At 48.3% G+C, this 21,653-nt stretch overlaps 1 protein-coding gene across 1 annotated transcript; it reads right to left on the bottom strand.

Moving 5' to 3' along the window:
- Window positions 1-1,219: 1,219 nt before the first annotated feature.
- LOC111852115 (nephronectin-like) lies at window positions 1,220-15,411 on the bottom strand. The gene is made up of 11 exons (XM_023827666.2): window positions 15,041-15,411; window positions 12,592-12,692; window positions 9,700-9,792; window positions 7,144-7,263; window positions 6,796-6,915; window positions 5,812-5,946; window positions 4,332-4,835; window positions 3,517-3,600; window positions 2,827-2,937; window positions 2,229-2,488; window positions 1,220-1,983 (listed from the first exon to the last, which is right to left on the bottom strand). The coding sequence occupies exons 1-11, from the start codon at window positions 15,112-15,114 to the stop codon at window positions 1,873-1,875; spliced, it is 1,713 nt and encodes a 570-aa protein (XP_023683434.2). The 5' UTR covers window positions 15,115-15,411; the 3' UTR covers window positions 1,220-1,872.
- Window positions 15,412-21,653: the final 6,242 nt, after the last annotated feature.

Genomic DNA, 21,653 nt, shown 5'->3' with positions numbered 1-21,653 from the left:
AATTTAGCAGAAATATGAGGCCTTTAGAGGACCTTGAGGTCACTGTGTGTGTGTGTGTGTACAATCGCTAGGCCATTTGTCAGTGGAACACCATGTTTATCTGTGCGTTCACCCATTACCGACTACCTGCTAGTGAATATGGTGGGTAATATTCCTCCAGAAGGCTTCTGCCACTTTGGTGCCTTGTGATGCAAGCATACTGACCTGTAGGGGCTTTTAGAGGTGTTTGTCACATGCCTGACTGAGTCTGATTTATCCGAAGGTGCTGTAAGTTAAAGAGAATCGCAGTACGGTGCCCAGAGGACACCAACCCCCATCATCAGAGAGCTGTACCCCACAGGAAGTGGCAGTCTGGTCACCCCGGAGGTCCTTTTCAGGAATGATCGCACGCACGCACACACACACACAAACACACGCAAAAAGACACACATAGACTCAAACATACACACGCACACAAACAGACATACACACAGACACACACATTCACGCACACATACAGGGTTACACACAGATGAAGGCTAGTCACGCCACCTGAAGGTGACCTGATGACACACGGATGGAAACACGCATGTCATTCACAGAAGCATGAAGAACGACAATTTGAAGGTCTGACTTTTTTTTTTTTTCGGATAAGGCTGGAGTGTCTGTGTGGAAGGCACACAGGAAGGCACTGCCATGAAACGCAGTGGGCAGCATGTCACCTCCACGAGGGCACCGCCATGAAACACAGTGGGCAGCATGTCACCTCCACGAGGGCACCGCCATGAAACGCAGTGGGCAGCATGTCACCTCCACGAGGGCACCGCCATGAAACGCAGTGGGCAGCATGTCACCACCACAAGGGCACCGCCATGAAACGCAGTGGGCAGCATGTCACCACCACGAGGGCACCGCCATGAAACGCAGTGGGCAGCATGTCACCTCCACGAGGGCACCGCCATGAAACGCAGTGGGCAGCATGTCACCTCCACGAGGGCACCGCCATGAAACGCAGTGGGCAGCATGTCACCTCCACGAGGGCACCGCCATGAAACACAGTGGGCAGCATGTCACCACCACGAGGGCACCGCCATGAAACGCAGTGGGCAGCATGTCACCAACTTGAGGGCACCGCCATGAAACGCAGTGTCACCACAAGGGTGGCGCCATGACACACAGGCTTTTTGTGGGGCTTACAGTGACACACACATTAACTTGGACAGTTCAAGCCGGTCCTTTACTATGTTAATTATGTAGATCGGCTACAGTCTCCAGGTACAGTTATACATACAGTTATACATACAGTTATACAACTGCATACAGCAGTTTCATTTAGAAGACATTTCCATAAAAACAGAGGATCCTGTACTGTAATTGCTTTGTAGAATCTCTACAATGGTCCCTAAAAGATAAAAAATTATTTCAACAGTACTGACAGTTCAAAACTGACAGTTAAATGTTAAATCCACAGCTGTGATGCTGTTTGGTCATGTGATCTGCTCCGATGGTCCCACCCGTTGTGGAACTCGTCAGTTCAGGTGTGTTTGGGACTAAATATGGTCTGTCATGGTACCAGGCAGCATATGTGTGTGACGTCAGTGATGATGACATCACAGAGCTTCACCATCGTCTGCACGTCCCACGGGCTCCAGCCACGGACGTCTGTGGGCATCCTGTTCCCACTCTTTCATGGTGCTTTCTGTCTTTGAGGAGTGTAGCTTCTCTGTCATGCATGGGGACACATGCACACTAGGGGGCGCTGAACCTTCACACACTTACTGCTTCTCGATTTTGTGAAACGTTCTAGTTTATTCCATCCTGTGTCTGTTCGGTGCGCCGCTCTTTGGGCTGGTGGAGCCGGACTGCCTCCCCAGAGCCCCCCCCCCCCAGAAGTTAAAGCTTCTGCGGACGGCGATCCTCAGTGCAGGGGCCGGTCCTTAGGCTGATGTCGTCGATGGCGATCTCCCCACTCTGGCCGCGCCTGCGCTCGCCCTTCAGGGTCACCTGTGAGGAACACCAAGCCATGAAGAGTGGAAGAGTGGCCATGGATACTACAGTGGCCCAGCTGCCCCGCCCCCAAGCCCTTAAGCCCCGCCCCCCACAGTGCGATATGCGTGCTGCTCCATCCCCACCCCCGAGCCTATGAGCCCCACCCCCGAGCCCATGAGCCCCGCCCCCGAGCCCATGAGCCCCGCCCCCGAGCCCATGAGCCCCGCCCCCGAGCCCATGAGCCCCGCCCCCACACTCACACTCTCAAAACCGCCTCCCCACAGTGTGACCTGCGTGCTCCTCCAGCCCTGGCCCCCAGTACGGCTCCACAGGACCCGGCCCGTCTGCTCGCCCATTCCGGTGAACAGCTGCAGCCCGCCGACCCGATGCCCCATCAGCTTGTGCCGGAAGGAGAGGCAGGAGTCACCTGCATTCCACGGCGTGGCCAGCAGGAGGAGCAGCCGAGCCTCCCGGCCAGCCCGCCTGGACGCCGTCGCTGAGATGGTCAGAAAGGTGCCACCTTAAACAGCAGGACAGTATGATCAGCGGCGGGTCACCGACAACCTCTTGTCTGCATAAGCGCCTTAATCACACAGTACCGTGTTGCACTGGCTGTTACTTATAAGAAGCCACCAAAGAGCGATGCTTGCTGTCTGCCCGCCAGCTTCCTGTGGCATTATGGGAAGGGCGGCACCCTGGAAGCCGCGTCTGTCCCCGTGTAGCACAGCCCTCTTATGCCATTGACATGAGCCCCTAAGCTGATACAGCGTACTGAGAGCAGAAAGTAGGACGGCTGTTCTTGTCTGGGGACACTTTGGGCTGGAACCATGACGCAGTGAAACCGGAAGCTGATGGCACCTGCGGGGTCTCTCGCTGTTTCCCAGCGTGTCTCTCCTTCCCCGTCTCTAATCCAGTCACACGGGCCGTTATCAAAGCTGCAGCTTAGGAGTCCTGCATCTTGAAGAGGATCTGCCACAGGATGAGATCGGCTTGTGAGGCAGCATTCCTGCACATTGGGCTGCCAGGGCAGTGAGGCCCCACAATCATTTACAAGGACCCCAGAATAGTCACTTTAAGAAGATAGTCAGCAGGCGCACAATTCACATCCCTGACTGAAAACCTACAAGAGACCATGAATCTTTAATGACCGGCCCCACAAAAAGCGAGGGGAAGTCTGGAGTACATTTGGTTGAGTCTAAAATCATCTGATCGCGAACCAGCACACTGCTGCAGAATGTTCCGTGTGTGTATCTTATGCCTGGTCAGCATTTGTGAGGCACTGTCTGATATGCACACTTTAGGTAAAGGGCTCTCACGTCCGCGCTGAAGGCTGCTGTTTAGCTTCATAACCAGCTTGAAAAAACGGCTAATCTTTCTAGTGTTTATCATTTTGTGAGACTGAGGTGGAGCCGCAGTACACAGGAGAGACTCTTATGCATAACAGTGATTTTTTCCCCCCTTTCTTTCATTCAGATCTCTCCACAGGGCCTCCCAATGCGGCACTTGTCTCATAAACAGGACCCCGTAGGAAGCTGAAAGCCTGTTTACCTGAGTCTGCGTGCAGAACCTCTGCAGTGTTTCCCAGCTCAACGTCAAAATCTGCGATGCTGTCCTGACCATGATTGCGTGGAACTAAAGAAAAACAGAGAAACAAGCACTCAAATGTACAGCCTAATATCACTTTTTGCTAAAATGCTAATTCCTAAGATGCATGTTAATACTTAAATTCTGTTCCATTTAAGAGTAGAGAATCGCTCCTGTGTTTATCCACTTGGTGCTTCTCGTGTTACGTTTTGTAACTCTCCTGTCTTTTGTGACATGATCTTTGAGGTTCGTCATGTTCAGTGGACACTTTTTATTGCCACAGCGAGATATGTGGTTATACAGGGTGAAAAAACGGATAGAAAAAGAATAAGGCGAAGTCAAGAGAGGAGACTCTGTCCTGCTTCCACACAGGAAGGCCGACACGGAGGTGAGAGCAGCACTGTGCTGATTATTGGAATCTGACTGACTATCTGATTCACTCCACGTTAGGAATCTGCAGACCTCTCTCTTTATCGTCTGCCTGAGTGTTTCTGAGCTGCTGTAACAGTAACAGCAGAGGAAGCATGATAGGGTAACACCCCCCCCCCCCATTTAAGGGGTAAAAGCCAGGCCCTCTGAAAAGCAGCTTAAAAACCAGGGATGTGTTATTGTCAGGGATGTGTCTGTGAGGAAATATCTTCATGTCCTCAGTGACAAACTCTAATCAGAAAGAAATTAGCAGTTACTTGAAACCAGGAACAGGACATAAAACCCTGTTATTTGTTAACATTGATCATCAATCCATCGCTTGATTTAAGAGGAAACATGGAAGTGCTTACTGTGCACATCGCCCCTCTGCTTCTGAGGGATCTCCTTCTGAACGATCTCTTTCTGAGGGATCTCCTTCTCAGTGACCTCCCCCTGTGGGATCTCTTTCTGGGTGACCTCCTTCTGAGGGATCTCCTTCTTAGTGATCTCTTTCTGGGTGACCTCCTTCTGAGGGATCTCTTTCTGATGGATCTCCTCAGCAATCTCCTCCTGCAGGATCTCCTTCTGGGTGATCTCATTCTGAGGGATCTTTTTCTGAGGCACTTCCTGCTGAGGTATCTTCTGAGGATTGTCTTCCTGAATCTCATTCTCTAAGGTGGTGGCCTCTGGTTTAGGGGCTGGGAGATGCTGGTTGAGCACTGAGGAGAGTCCCGTAGGAGTGTGGGGAGGAGCTGTAGGACGGGGAGTCGAGACTGAGGAGGGTTGGAGGGGAACCAGGACATGTCCTCCGGGTAGCACTGTTGCCATGGTAGCAGATGTTCTTTTCGTTGGCATGATGATCACCTTTGGAGTAGCTGTAATGATACAGTAAAGCTGAGGAGCACAGCATGTACCGTGGTGTGTGACACCGCTACCGGTGTAAACAGACACCACATCAGTGTTGTCGGTGGAGCAACGCAGCCTCTTACGCACAGGCCGGCACGCCTCCGAGGATAACGCGGCTAAATTGTCACACTCTGACACCCTTCTCTCTGTCACCCTGCTTTGCAGTGTCAGCTATGAAACATGCTCTGGCATTCGCATGGGTGTGGTCATTTTAGTGGTTCCTCAGGTAACCCACTGTCGCAAAGGCACTCTGATGAACGCTCTCTGAAGTGCGTAATCAGTTGCATGTGTCAGGCCATGGTGATATGCTCTCTGCTGCTGTCACTGTTAGTGTCGCTCGGTCAGTATCACTTAGTGTCATTCTGTCAGTGTCACACCAGTAATGTCACTCTGTCAGTGTTACTGTAAGTGGCACTGTCTCTCTTAGTGTCACTGTCAATGTTAATGTTAGTGTCACTTTGTCAGTCTCCCACTGTTATTGCCACTCTGGTACCAGCCGTTCAGCACCAATCCTCCCCTATCAGGAGACCCAGTTCAGCCGGCTTATCCAGTGTTGGTTCTGCGTGGTTCTGCGTGATGTTTTGCTCTAGCAGCCCTGAAAATCAGCTAAAGTGGATGGAGCTGCTTGCTGCCTTTCGACTGCTGCTTCATTTCATCATTCTTAATTTTTCATTAACATCAAACATAGCAGGATTGTCTATTTCAGTGGCTTTCCAGAGAGCTGTTAATGTTGATCGTTAGCTGCTCACTAGGGTTGGGGGGTGGGAAGGGGCAGAGGAAAGATTTAGTTCCTTAACAGCAAAGGTGGAGTTCCAACCCCCAAGCCCCCAGTGGCAGCTCTGCTTAGTAATATGCCTGAGCTATGCGGGACTAAAGAGGCGATACTCATTGGCCCAGGGTCCCGGCTGGAATTCGGCACCGGCCAGTCATGGCAGAGCTGGTTACCGATGCACTGGAGCTTCCCGCTGACGTAGTGCAGCTCGAAGCCGACATGGCACTTGCAAAGGAAGCTCCCAAAGGTGTTGACGCAGCGGCGCAGCTTGGGGCAGACAGCAGGCCGCGCTGAGCACTCATCCACATCTGAAATGGAGCCAACGTTACTCTCACATCTGCGCGCTGATGGTCTGCCAAAATAGCGGCTCCCCCGCTGGCCCGCAATGAATAATGCATGCCCTGCAAGCTTTAATTTAGCCCTTCAAATAAGCTGCTGTACCCAGTGTGTTCTTCATGTGATGGTCTTTACAGGAAGCGAGGCCGTGTTCACTGGCTGCCCTAATAGAAACCTGAGGAGCAGGGGATCCGCACCCCCTCATACCCCCCTCAGCCCCCCATCACTGTCTGCTTATTTCCTGTTTCCTCTCAGACCTGAGCTATAGGAAAATAAATGGGATCCCTGAAGTTGATACAGTGATACAGTGGCTGGGTGTAATAATAGAGAGGGGGTGCAGTGCTGAGAGGGGGTGCAGTGCTTTGAGGGGGTGCAGGGCTCTGACTTCGCCATCAGGGAGATACACAGTGGGGCCAATTACATTAAGCATGGAAAGACCTCTCTCCCAACCCCCCCCCCCCCCCCGCAGAAATGCAGACCCCCCGCACAAACACAGCCCCAAGGCTGTTAATGAAATACTTGATAAATGGCACATCTGTACAAAAAGAAAACAGAAAAGGAAATAACTTAACACTTATGCCCCATTCAATAATAATGCACAAAATATATTACTGGTCATTCATCAAATTGTCTGACTTATTATCCCAAAAGAATCCATAAAGATAATCCAGCAGTTCTTCATAAGGTACATCTGCTCTGTGTTTTGCTGCTTGCAGCGTCTTTGCTGTCTGCTCTGTTCCCATCCTACCTTCTGGTCTTTTCTCTCAGAGCTCACAGCATGCAGGTTGCCATGTTGGGTGTTGAAGCCAGGCCCTACATACCCACGCAGGTCCTGCCATCAGGGCCCAGGCGTAACCCTGGCGATGGGCACTGGCAGTGCACCTCCCCCTTCAGCACCTCACAGCCGTACTGGCAGTTGGCCATGGCACAGCTCCGGGCATCTGGATGGAGAGCCAGAGGTACAGCGGGGTGGAGATTGGGGCCGGCTGCTCAAATCGAACCCTGACCCTAACCTCAGCAACTGCAGTACAATTAACTCTGGGCTATCCAATCACAAGACCTTACTGGAAGGGAGTACTCAGGGCTACCCAATCATGTGGATTTACAGGAAAGGCAGGCTTTGACCCAGCCAATCACACGGCTTTATTGGAAGGGACAGGATGACTTACTTCGACAGGTGCCGTCGGACATCATGACGTATCTGTCCGCACAGTAGCATTTGTAGCTGCCCACGGTGTTCATGCACCGGTGTTTGCAGGGCCGAGGTTTCAGTCCGCATTCATTCAAGTCTGCGGGCACAGAGAAAGGTGGGAAGCAAAGGTCAGGGGTCAGTTCCAGCTAATTGGGGGCCGTTTCGAAACCGCCTCCTTGCCCCCGCTGTAAGGTTCACATGGGGGTGAGGCAGGTGGGAGGGATGATACTGACAATGGCAGCACATCATCATTCTGTCTTTGTTTGATTTAGGCACACATGGGTGCCAAGCTGTGAGAATATGCACCTATGGCCCATTAAAGCTGTCACTACCGCTAACATTCTGACAGACCACCCCATTCCAACAGACCACCCCTCATTCCGACAGACTGTACTCCGTTCCAACAGATTGTCCCGCTTTTCAACAGACCCCCATTCCAACAGACCGCTGCTCATTCCAACAGACCACCCCATTCCGACAGACAGCCCCCCCATTCCTACAGACCATCCCCCATTCCAACAAACCGCCCTCATTCCAACAGACCACCCCTCATTCCGACAGACCACCCCCCATTCCAACAGACTGTACTCCGTTCCAACAGATTGTCCCGCTTTTCAACAGACCCCCATTCCAACAGACCGCTGCTCATTCCAACAGACCACCCCATTCCGACAGACAGCCCCCCCATTCCTACAGACCATCCCCCATTCCAACAAACCGCCCTCATTCCAACAGACCACCCCTCATTCCGACAGATCATTCTTATTTCCGACAGATCGCCTCTCATTTTGACAGACTGCCCCTCATTCTGACAGGCCATCTCCCATTCTGACAGACTGTCCCCCATCCCAATAGACTTCCCCTCACTCCGTCAGACTCCCCTACTGCTGTCTGCTTCATATCCACCAGTTGATCTATGCCTCCTGGCTCCTTCCTGCCAGATTGCAGTAGCTGTCACTTCTTCACTGTGGCCCCAGACTGAATTCCCTCGTATGAGCAGCGCATTTGTCTAGATGATGATGCATCTGCTCATCCATCTTCACATAAAGATCATTGCTGAGTGTTTCAGCAGCAGAGCTGATCGCTGTGTGGAGGATGTGTACGCACAGTGCCACATCCCTCATATAAATCCTGCCTTTGTACCTGATGCTACTGTAGTCTGCGGAGACTGACCACACACAGATGCAGAGGCAACTGACTGTCAGCTGGGGAACCAAAGGCCTGCACCATCAACACACACCACCTGAGGCTTGACTGCTTGTGGGTTTGAGTCCCCTACATGTGTCGCTGGTGTTTCTGCAGCTGTTACTATTCAGGGCTGGATATTCAAAGCAGGCCTTGACCCATCCCTTGGCTGTCTGGTTCCGGGTGCTCGTGGCTGCTACACCATCCCACCGGCAGAACACCCTGGACTCCTGGCTCTTCCAGTGCCTACATGCGACCTAGCTGCCCTTCTCCACTTCATGAAAACAGTAGCTGGTGCTGCTGCCATGAACAGGTTTATACCGAGGCGTCAGGCAGACTCTTCACACAGACAGGTGCAATTTGTTCTTGTTTAAAAGACAATCAGAAGCAGGAATCTTTCTGCGTTGGGGGGGGGCTGAGACTGCCTCCCGCTACAAACTTCAGTGACACAACCAGATTGAGCAAAGCTAGTGAAACACATACTTTTAAGTGGCAATCAGTGTCCCCAAATATACTCTCCACATATAATCCCCCATTATACTCCCTACAATATACTCTCCACATACACTCTCTACAGATACTCCACACAATATACTACCCCTAATATACTCCCCACAATATACTGCCCCCAAATATACTCCACACAATATACTCTCCACATATACTCCCCCTAATATACTCCCCACGTATACTTCCCACAATATATTCTCCACATACATTCTCTACATATACTCCCCACATATATTCCCCACAATATCCTGCCCATATCTCTGAATGGATCAGGCTACACCTTCACCTCCAAATAATGGGCAGGCTGGAGCACAAGATCAGAACACTGGGCGATAAGGACTTTTTGTGGTGGAAATAATCAGGCGCTGTCAGTCAAAAGGGAGATAAGCTGTCCTAGATCAGGAATAGGGTCTGAGAGCTTAGTGTAATGCACGGGCGGTGCCGTGTCCCCTCGCTGCTGGTGTAGACAGCAGGGAGTCTGTACCCCAGCTCTCTGGGGTGTCACTGACAGCGGCTCCGCTCTCTACAGATCACCTACGGGAGCCATATCTGTCAGTACCTACTTACTCCAGCATTCATGAAGGTTTCAGAGGAACAGCATCTTGGGGGTTCTATATGTGTGGCCTATCGGGGGTGTCATGGTGACAGTGTAATATCATTTGCTGACTTACCGGGCAGGTCTGTGACTTGCTTTAAACTAAGCACTGGTTCTCTGTGCCCCTTGGGAAAAACATATTTTCTCAGAAATTGTAAAACTGCAATAGACAGACATGCGAGTCCAGACCCAGCTCCCTCTCTGCAGTCTCAGAGGACAGTCGTTAAGAGTAGCTGTGCTCACCTTGGTTGCAGGTCTTCCCAGCGTACCCTGCATGGCACCTGCATTGGTCTGGTCCGACACACTCCCCATGCTTACAGCCATGCCGACAGAGGGCTGCTTGGGAGACAGCAACACGCAGAATGGGGGTGGTCAGGTGACAGAGTGTCTGTGAAAGAGGAATCCAGCTACATATGGTCATGAGGCAATTAACATCCATCGAAGCACCTTTAAAGGAAGTCACTCATGTACACACTGAACCTATAAAGTCTGCTGGATACGCTCACGTGATTATAAAGATTTAGGTTTAGAGTTAACAGGCAACACTGCTAAACACTGCAGTCTGTCCTGTAATAGCAAAGCTTTTGGGATGATTCTTCCTGTGAGGCGGAGGGTCCCAGTGTGATGTATGTGAGGAAGAACTCCTTCCTTTTTCCTGATGACAGAGGAGAGTGTGGTAAACCAAGTCAGACGAGACACTGAACATAATCCTGGCCATCATTTTGAAGTGCGTCCTGAGGGAGCGCAGGGCGCCCTGACATGGCAGGCTGAGTGTGTACAAGTAGAGCATCAGAGACCCATAAAAGACGTCAGCCAGTCCCACAGGGCAGCAGCTGGAGATTAGCAGCTGGAGATTAGCTCCCCACAGCCATTGGCTTTCGAGAGAAGCTGACAAGTCAGGGCTTCAGTGTGCAGACTGAGTAGCAGCAGGGGACAGACGCACAGAGCAGATATACGAGCCCTCACAGCGCTACGACCATCGCTGTGCTGCAGTGCATTGTGAGAGAGCACCATGGGACATCGGGATTGGGGGTGGGGGGATGAACATTAAACATCTTCTGAATAAAAAAGCATGAAGTTGAAATTCTGGGAGACAGAAAACGCAGACCAGACAATGCACAAGGCCCACTCTGGGTCACCTACCCCAAGACTCCCACCCCAGAGCACGCACCCCAGGACGCCCACCCTGGGCCCCTCTACTCTGGAGCACCCACCCTGAGGCACGCACCCCAGGACGCCCACCCTGGGCCCCTCTACTCTGGAGCACCCACCCTGAGGCACGCACCCCAGGACACCCACCCTGGGGCATGCACCCTAGAGCACGCACCCCAGGACGCCCACCCTGGGCCCCTCTACTCTGGAGCACCCACCCTGAGGCACGCACCCCAGGACACCCACCCTGGGCCCCCCTACTCTGGACTACCCACCCTGGGGCACGCACCACAGGACAATCACCCTGGGCCCCTCTACTCTGGAGCACCCACCCCGGGGCACGCACCCCAGGACACCCACCCTGGGGCATGCACCCTAGAGCACCCACCCTGAGGCACGCACCCCAGGACACCCACCCCGGGGCACCCACGCTAAGGTGCCCACCCTGAGGCTGGGTCCCAGGATGGTCCTGCTGACATACTGGCCTGTAGCTGGCCACAGATGGCATATGGGGTCACCCCCCAGGGAGACGTGTTCTAGGCGCCCTTGTCAGCACTCTATTCCACTCACCAGTCTCCATGGGGCAATTCTCAAGGTTTCAGGACCCGATGATGTAAGTTATGTTGTAAGTAAACAGTAAAACGAGGATTCAAAAAACACCAACAGGCAACAGTGATGGAGGGTATGTCTCTAAGGATTTATGATGCATCTGGAGTGAAGCTATGCTGGATTCACGGCATCTACAGAAGCACGCAGACATAGGGAGCAGAAGAGCCTAATCCTCAGCAGTATCAGCAGGAGCCGACAGGGGCTCTCAAACCGCCACACTGATGGCCATATGCAGTCTTTGAAATAAGAACATTTTCCTGAAGCCCTGCAGGCAGAATTACAAATACAAGCCAGCCAAAATTCACACATGCACATACACACACACTGTCATGTACAGGGACAAAATAGTTCACGTAAAGATTGCTCACATAGGCTAATAATGCCAGCTGATTTCACTTTGGGGGGGGGGGGGGATCCCAGCGATGCAGAGATGACGCATGAAAATAGACTTAAGAGAAGCCGGTTATTTCACAAAGCTGTCAAATTCCAGCTAACGTTACCACCCCGTAAAATGTCATCAATATTTTAAGAGCATATAGGCTCCGAGTGAGACACTCCGCCGTCATTCCCTTTCTCTTTGTAATGACAGAAGCAGACGGAGCCTTCTGATCCAGACGTGAGTGCTGAGGACAGCTCAATGTGCCGTAACAGCGTGAGAGAGGATGGGGGCCCTACACCAGTGTCACCAGTGCTAAGCCAAAGAACTGAGGCTACTGCCCAGACTCAGGAAGTCATCAGCGGAAGCATAGGCATACCTGCAGTGCTGAGCAGCTGAGAAAACCAGAGTAAGAACTGAAAATCAAGGGAGTAACACAACTTCTCCTTTACACAAAATGTGCCCGTCTGTGGCAGCGAGGCAGATGTCTCTGTCCCCAGACCCTCGGCCGTGTCACCAATGTGACGAGATAAAGAGTCACGCTCATCCATCGTTAGAGGACAGTGACATATACCCTGAAAGACAGTTGATACAGGAGAACTGAGGGCTTATCAGAGCTGCCAAAATGAGCAGCACATTGCGTGAAGCTGGGGAAGGACGTGTCGACCTCACCACAGCAAGGCGCTTGAGAAAGATCCACAGCCTAGATGGACAGTGTACAGGAGCACGCACATCCATGTTTATGCTGGCAGGCATCAGTACTCAGTACTCATGCAGACACTGGCCCAAGCCCAGCATGCAGTGGTACTCATACTCAAGCTACCACTGACCCAGGACCAATGTGCATTGACAGCGGTACTCAGTACTCATGCTGACACTGACTCAGTCCCGATGGGCACTGGCAGCCATACTCAGTACTCATGCTGACACTGGCAGCCATACTCAGTACTCATGCTCACAATGGCCAAAGCCCAGCAGACCCTGGCAGCAGTACTCACGTTGACATTGGCCCCAGGAGCGGCGCGTCCAGCCCCAGCAGCAGTCGATTCTGGCCCCGTAGCGACAGAGACCTGTTGAGGAGATCATCGGTCTTGGCCACCTGTGAGAGGAGATAGTCCTGGGTTACTGGGAATAAATATCTGGGAGAATCACTCCTGCATCGGCGGACAGTCACTCAGGTCATGGGAGATACTAAGCAATAAATCCAGGACCATAACACACCAGGTAAGCTAGACACAAAACATAAAATAAAATGGTCCAGTAAGTGTGAGGCAGAGACATGCAGATATATGTAAAGATAGACATTTGGCTTCATAGGTGGCTGTGGCAGGACCCTCTGGGCCACCCAGGTCATCCTCATCTCCTACCAAGCAAGACATTACATTTTTTTTAAATCTTGGTAGAAAACACCTTGAGACAGATGTCTGCTGCTGTCAGGCAGGACAAACAATGACAACAGACGCATGGTGCATATTAAAGGTGTTCGTGAATCGATTCACGGTCAAAGGAGCTTTTCCAAAGGGGCGTGTCTGTACTTCTACTCCAGCAAGGACACGAGCCCTGCGGACGTACACAGATCCGCCTTCCCGTGTAGGAGATTCCAGTTATGGTGCATTCACTAGATTAATGGGATAACAGAAAGCAGACTACGTATTTACTGAAGTGGGGCTAACCAAATCCCTCCTAAAATGGCACAAGGTCTACATCTCACACTTTACATCTCACACTTTACATTCAATCCTCTACATTTCACGCGCTACATTGTACACTTTACATTTTATACTTTGCAATTTACACTTTTTTAGTATTACAGCACAGTGCTTTATATTCCCATTGATGGCGTCATGCTTTCAATCTCTGAAAGACCATTTATTAGCCTGCTGCGATTTTATGTTACAAACTGTAAACACCTCAGTCAAATCAGAGTAGCTCATGCAAATGAGGTAAGAGAAGATGTATGAGAAACAACAGGTGCCTGTAATGGTGGGCAACACGGGAAAGCGGCACCGCATAGGGCACAATGCAACTGCAAGGTCTGCCGGGGTAGACAGTGTGTTTAATGCAGCAGATCAACACTTAACACATCAGTTCTGTGTTTGTCTGTGTGAGTGTATGTCTGTATGTGTGTGTGCGTGTGTGTGTGGTGAGGCGGGTTATGTATATATTATATTGTATGTATATATTATATATGTATATATGTCTGCAGTGCGATAAAAACCTATTATTATTGGTATTGTGGGGACCTGTAAATGGAGAAACTTATTTATATAAATATCTGTGACTGCGATCAAAAAACTAAAAATGCCAAGTCTTGCATTTGTTTGGTTACTTATGGTTAAGGTTAGGGCTGGGTAGGGGTTAAGTGCAACTGATATTTACACAAGATGAACAATGTCACACACAGACACACACTTATTCATGCAGACTTATTCATATTTTTGTGGGGACTCTCCATTCATTTCTCTGAGCATAACCCTAATCCCAACTATGACAACCTTAACCCCTACCCAGCCCTAACCTTAACCACAAGTAACCAAACAAAATGCAAGACTTTTCGCATAATTCGTTTTTTGATTGCAGTAACAGATTTGTATAAAATTGAATTTCCCCTTGTGGGGAACGAAAAAACAACGTCAAGATAGCACACACCACAATGTAATGCATATCTGACCCGCGGTCACACACACGCACGCACTACACACACACACACATACACAGACCCACACAAACAGACAGACACACACACACAAAGTCATACGGTACTGGCAATTTAGAGAGAAGAGTAAAACAGAGAGGAGCGTACGCACAATCCCTACACACGGGGGGGCAGGTGTGAGCCAACACCTCTGCCCACTGATGCATACGGAGTTAATTTTTTTCCTTATACTAATATGCATCTTAATTGCTTGACTGTCAAGTTAGTGGCTGCCGGTTCCAGCGACCTGATCAGACCGCCGGTCTAGAAAGTAGGTACAATCACCTCCTATTCCATTTATTTAAGGAATATAATCTGTATCATTATATCATTTTATGCTGTTGTCATCTTTATAAAAGACGGAAGCGATGCAAACCGCGCGTGAGGGCAGTGAGTGACAGAAAGCAGCACACAAACGATGACATATCAGCAGGGCTAATTTCGGTTCCTGTAAGCCCCTTCCCAACGGTCACTAATATTAATACGCTGGTTTACATTAATAATAAAGTTTGCGCATTTTCTAATAATGGTTGCTCAAAAAACAAAAGAAATGCTTCATTTTGGAAAATATCGGTAGCATCTGTACCCAAAAAGCATTTCCACATGTGTTTATTTTGCAGTTCTTTCTAAAGTAAATCATTTTTTTGTCAGTACGTGTGTTATAGGTACACTTAATCGCACGGGTTTTCCAAATGCTATAAGGTGATAACGATCGCAATTTAACTTAACATTTAAAGTAACGTTTCCTTTACCTGCCGCCAAAGTCCGCACTTGCTCCGAAACAACAACAGCTGTACAACAGCATCAACTTTATCCATATCTGCATGGCAAAAGGCGCTTTCGTGCAGCTGACGCCGAAGATAATGTGAGCTTTGCTACTGATGCTCGACGGTAAATAACGCGTGTGAGACGCACAGGCTTGCGAGCTGGAGAAGCCAATCTGCCGTCCTTGGATCAGACGGTTCGCTGGGTGTCCGAGGTGGCGCCTCTGCGCTGCCCGGTGTGAGAGGAGCAAGTGAAGCCTCCTTGCCTACCCAGGACCTTCTCGGGAAGCAGGGTTATGACGCGCTGTTACCTCTGTTTCTCTATCAAGTGGCTGCCCATGGAGCTATGCTCAGCAAAGAGCTTCACAGGCAGAGTCTGGGCAGTTTATCAGCCCGTCCCACTGTGGCTTTCCAGTCATGGAAGCACAGAATACAATACATGTCACAAAATTGCTGTTTAAAGTATTTTAATGGTATCCTGAAGGACAAGAATTAGCCTGAAGCTGGGATCAGATGAGTGTGTTACCCTTACAAGACCGCACCATAATGTGAAGTTGATCTTCTTCCTACATGCGTAAGGGGGACCTACTGAGGGAGATTTTTGGAAATATAAGCACCACAAAATATTTATGGCCGGATGGATGGACTAGTCTACAGTAAGTTCTAAGCCGAACATGACTCTGACCAGCATTAACGGTTATAAGATGGATGGTCTATAGAAAAGTCCAATCCCTCCTGACTCTGACCACCATAAGCTGTCAGAAGGTACTGTAATGGTGTCTCCCACTGAAGTTCTCTGAAGTCCAGGCGTATCACCACGAGAACTTCGGGGGTCTTCAGAGCCTGGGCTGGTCTCCTTGGGCTCATTGAAGTGGAGCAGGATGTACAGAAATATCACCTTCTCAAACCCTGAATCCCGGACAGCTAATCAGACCAAAGCTTCAAAGGGGGGGGGGGCACTATTATTGCTGTTTTTCTCAGTGTGTGATTAAAGGATCAATTCTGTCTCATGAAAGTGACTTTTTTAAGGTTTAAATCTGTCTCCCATTCAGACAGGATCATACTGCGATGAGTAAACTGCAAATTATGCCCGTCCTGCCGAGGGCTGTCACGAGTCAGCACTGCTTTGCCTACATTGTTTGTCCTGTTGTTTTGTCCTTCTGTCCCCCTAAGCATCTGCCTCCTACCCTCTATATACAATTACATGTTTCATTTATAATGACTGCTGTTGTGTTCCTACATGGCAGTCAGTAAAATGTGGTGTTTAATTACTTTAATATTTCAAACACAGTTTAATTTATGTGACAATGCTGGTGTCCAGTCAAACCTGTATTGTGAAGATGAAGGATTTTTAAAGATTTATTCTTTTCAAAAAACGCTGTGGTATATTAACTTGCAGCTGGTAACAATAATGGGAGGTTTTTCACCATGAAGTATCAGTTCTTATCACAGGTTATACTGTATATGGGATCAGGATGAACGAAGCACCCTGAGCAGACAGCCCCCAGCCCAAAGCTGAACCCAGAAATACATTTAACATGAGAACCATATAAGTGTACAAACACAAATAAGGACGGTGTGGATTTTATTTATATGACATATGTGTGTCTTGTATGATACAAGGATTTTTATCCATGAAGTGAGAAAGAACTTTGATTTTTTTTCCAAGCTGTGAATCCCTCCCCAGCTCTGTGTGTGTGCAGTTTGCATGTTCTCCCCGTGTTTATGTGGCTGTGAATCCCTCCCCAGCTCTGTGTGTGTGCAGTTTGCATGTTCTCCCCGTGTTTATGTGGCTGTGAATCCCTCCCCAGCTCTGTGTGTGTGCAGTTTGCATGTTCTCCCCGTGTTTATGTGGCTGTGAATCCCTCCCCAGCTCTGTGTGTGTGCAGTTTGCATGTTCTCCCTGTGTTTATGTGACTGTGAATCCCTCCCCAGCTCTGTGTGTGTGCAGTTTGCATGTTCTCCCCGTGTTTATGTGACTGTGAATCCCTCCCCAGCTGTGCATGTGCAGTTTGTATGTTTTCCTTGTGTTTAATCTGCATGCTGTTGGTATGGAGAGAGTATTGTTTGATTACAGCAGCCTTTGGCCCAGGTTGGGTGGAATTAGCCCATTAGCTTTTGATGGCTAGCTGCTGCCACTTCACTGCCACCTCAAATGCCCCCCCACCAGGATCTATTGATTTATTGAGAAGGTCATACAAAACCCAGTTCTCGTCAAGACTCTCATTCAAACCTCTGTGGCTTTAGCATATAAAATGCAGTATCCATAATCCACATCTCGCCGGCACCAAGTCACTGTGATTCAATCCTTCATGAGGCGCTGACATGACGGACTGCTTTTTCTCAGTAAAGGAACAGCACAACATCTCAAGAACAGATTTGATGTCCCTCTGCTGCAGTTCTGTTTGACCTGTCAGAGACACTGAAAATGTAAAACATGAGACTGCAGCCAGTGCAGATATGGGGAGTGAGCGTGTGCACACACAGTACACACACATACTACACGCAATACACAATGCACACAGTACACACACATACTACACGCAATACACAATGCACACAGTACACACACATACTACACGCAATACACAATGCACACAGTACACACACATACTACACGCAATACACAATGCACACAGTACACACACATACTACACGCAATACACAATGCACACAGTACACACACATACTACACGCAATACACAATGCACACAGTACACACACATACTACACGCAATACACAATACACACAGTACACACACATACTACACGCAATACACAATGCACACAGTACACACACATACTACACGCAATACACAATGCACACAGTACACACACATACTACACGCAATACACAATGCACACAGTACACACACATACTACACGCAATACACAATGCACACAGTACACACACATACTACACGCAATACACAATGCACACAGTACACACACATACTACACGCAATACACAATGCACACAGTACACACACATACTACACGCAATACACAATACACACAGTACACACACATACTACACGCAATACACAATGCACACAGTACACACACATACTACACGCAATACACAATGCACACAGTACACACACATACTACACGCAATACACAATGCACACAGTACACACACATACTACACGCAATACACAATGCACACAGTACACACACATACTACACGCAATACACAATGCACACAGTACACACACATACTACACGCAATACACAATGCACACAGTACACACACATACTACACGCAATACACAATGCACACAGTACACACACATACTACACGCAATACACAATGCACACAGTACACACACATACTACACGCAATACACAATGCACACAGTACACACACATACTACACGCAATACACAATACACACAGTACACACACATACTACACGCAATACACAATGCACACAGTACACACACATACTACACGCAATACACAATACACACAGTACACACACATACTACACGCAATACACAATACACACAGTACACACACATACTACACGCAATACACAATGCACACAGTACACATAAATTATATGCAATACACACAGTACACACACACTGCATGCAATACACACAGTCCACACACTACATGCAATGCATGCACTATGCACACACTACATGCAATAAGCGCAGTACACACACACTACATGTAATACACAATACATACACACATACTACACAGTACACACACGCTAACGTAATACACATACTACACAAACTATACAAGCAATACAAACATGCACAGGCTTAACCAGGCCTAACGGCATCGTTTACAGTTTTTTACAATTGTTTTCAGACTTGTCTCAATACTTTGTCCCCATTTTTAAAACACTTAACACATGCACCGTATCAGTAAACTATGTGACCTAAACTGTGCATATCAGAGGTGGCCAATCTTATCTGCAAAGGGCCAGTGTCTATGCAAGTTTTTAGGATAACCTTTAGGTCAGATGTTCCTTTAGGTCTGAGTTTGAGGACTCTTCATCCAATGCATGTTTACAAGCCCCAAAGTCCTTTGGACTGATGAGACAAAACTGGAGCTTTTTGGCCAATCACATCAGCTCTATGTTTACCAAATGAAAAATGAAGCTTAAAAGAAAAGAACACCATACCTACTGTGAAACATTGAGGGGCTAGGATTTGTTTTGAGGCTGCTTTGCTGCATCTGGCACGGAGAACGTTGAATCTGTTCAGGGCTCAATGAAGTCTCAAGACTACCGAGGCATCCTGGGGCGAAACGTACTGCCCAGTGTCAGAAAGCTCAGCCTCAGTCGCAGGTCATGGGTCCTCCAACAGGATAATGACACAAAATATCTAAAGCTAAAAGCACTCAAGAATGGCTGTGAAAAAAACATTGGCCTATTTATAGATGGCCCTCCATGAGCCCACATCCTATTGAACATCTATGGAAAGATTGAAAATTGCAGTGAAAATTGCAGTGTGGAGACGCCACCCTTCAAACATGAGACAGGTTAAGCTCAGGAAGAGTGGGCCAAACTACCTGTTGGCAAATGCAGACGTATCATTGTGAAGTACAGCGAATATTCGATTGAATCGATAATGAAAAGCAAAGTCTGATTTGTGTTAAATATGGAATAAACAATAAGGGATGTTATTAAACTTTTGTCAGTTTCAAGTTATTTAAGAGATAGTTGTGTTTTTTCGTTTGTTTTTTATGGAAGGGTACCAACAAATTCTGTATAACTACTGCAAAATTTTCATTTACATACTCTGCTCAAAATAGTTAACTTTCAATTCAAAAGCTAACAAAATTTAAATCAATGTAGATGGAAATATCCTGCATTTTGATAGGAATTAAAGTATACTTACACCTGAAGTAAGATAGATTATACTGACTATCAAAAGTTAATTTAGTGTTTTTAGCTTGCAGCTTTGTTACCATCTATACGAAAATGGAAATGTGCAAATACGCTGTATATTGGGACACCAGGCCAATATACACAGGAACATTTATGCCATCCCATTCCAAATCTGTAGGCATCAATATGGCGCTACCCCCCTTTTGTAGCTATAATAGCTGCCACTCTTCTGGGGGCACTTTCCACAAGATTTTAGCATGTCTGTTGGAATTTCTGCCCATTTGTCGAGAAGAGCATTTTGCGGGGTCAGGCACTGATGTTGAATTGTCCAAAATGTCTTGGTATGCATATCAAGACATTTTGGACGATTCTATTCTTCCAACTCTGTGGGAACAGTTTGAGGAAGGCCCTTTGCTGTTCCAGTATGACTGTGCCCCAGTGCACAAAGCAAGGTCCATAAAGATGTGGTTGGGTGAGTTTGGTGTCGAAGAACTTGACTCCCCCCGAGTCCCGACCTCAACCCCATGAAACACCTTTGGGATGCACTAAAACAGAGATTGCTACAGTAGCCACCTTTGATTTATTCCTGCTGTGTATTTAGGTAAGGTTCCTTATTTAGTACCTTCGTTTAATTCCTGCTTGTGCCCCAGATTTAAGTCTTGTTATCCTGGTTTCTCCTAGTGTTTGAACCGTTAAGTGTTTGTTATAACCCTCACCTGTTAATTAGTGTTTGGTTAATTATTTTGGTCCACACCTGCCCCTCATGAAGGCCTTGCTATCTGTGTATTTAAGTGCCTGCCTTCCTCGTTCTGTTCCTTAGTTGGTCATTCTGTTCAGTTGTGTTGCCTTGTTGTTGCTGTATGTTAGTTGCTGTATGTTAGTTGCTGTATGTTAGTTGCTGTATGTTAGTTGCTGTGTCATTCTACTCCTTGCTTGGTCCCCACGTCTTACTTGTAGTTTTTGGTTTCTTTGTGGTTAGTTCTAGTTAGTTCTTATTTTCCCTGTTTTGTTTTGACCCCTCATGGTCCCTTTATTTTCTGGTTCTTTCTTTGTGTTCTGATTTGTTAAATAAACCCCTTTGTTGAGAGCCGCTATGCAGATCGTCTCTCCTTCGTCATGCCCCGCCATAACACTGATCCTTTCATCCTGCCATTTTATTGCAAAACATATTGTCTATATTTACAGCAGACTACAGTGGTCGCTTTATTGTTTAGCGAGAACTGTACACATACTACATGAGAATCTCCCATTCTGCCACTTCCCATAGGTGCTGTATTGGACACAGGACAAGCACAGGCTGGGAGATGCGGGACCAGTGCAGGCTGGGAGATGCGGGACCCGTACAGGCTGAGGAACACAAGACAAACACAGGCTGGGAGATATGGGACCAGCACAGGCTGGGAGATGCGGGACCAGCACAGGCTGAGAGAATCAGGACCAGCATAGACTGGGACAACACTGATCCCCACCAAGCTACTAGCTACTGTTTCATAGCCATTAGGTTTCTTAATCACTGCAAATTGATAAAAATGATTAAATTAAGTTTTACAAAGGATCGCTTTTCGATAACACCATCAGCTGGACATTTTCAGCTTCACCATCAGTAAGACCTCCAGGATAGTCAGGGTAATGAAATGGCCAAACTCTACGCTCTCTTCCCCAAGGAAATCAATCAGCAGAAGACTGTAGTTCCATGCTACCCTGCATGTGTGAAGATACTCTTCACACAATAAAAAGATGAGACATCTG

Source organism: Paramormyrops kingsleyae, chromosome 12, assembly GCF_048594095.1.
Source record: "Paramormyrops kingsleyae isolate MSU_618 chromosome 12, PKINGS_0.4, whole genome shotgun sequence".
NCBI lineage: Eukaryota > Metazoa > Chordata > Actinopteri > Osteoglossiformes > Mormyridae > Paramormyrops > Paramormyrops kingsleyae.
The sequence above is the reverse complement of the archived record's forward strand: the minus strand, read 5'-3'. Positions and strand labels throughout refer to the sequence as shown.

Excerpts from the sequence above, each read along its gene's own strand:
- LOC111852115 (XM_023827666.2), bottom strand. The coding sequence starts at position 15,114 with ATGCAGATATGGATAAAGTTGATGCTGTTGTACAGCTGTTGTTGTTTC. Across the intron at positions 5,947-6,795 it reads TGATGGCAGGACCTGCGTGG|ATGTGGATGAGTGCTCAGCG; the intron begins GTATGTAGGGCC and ends GCTCCATTTCAG. Across the intron at positions 3,601-4,331 it reads GCAGAGGGGCGATGTGCACA|TTCCACGCAATCATGGTCAG; the intron begins GTAAGCACTTCC and ends GTTTTTCTTTAG.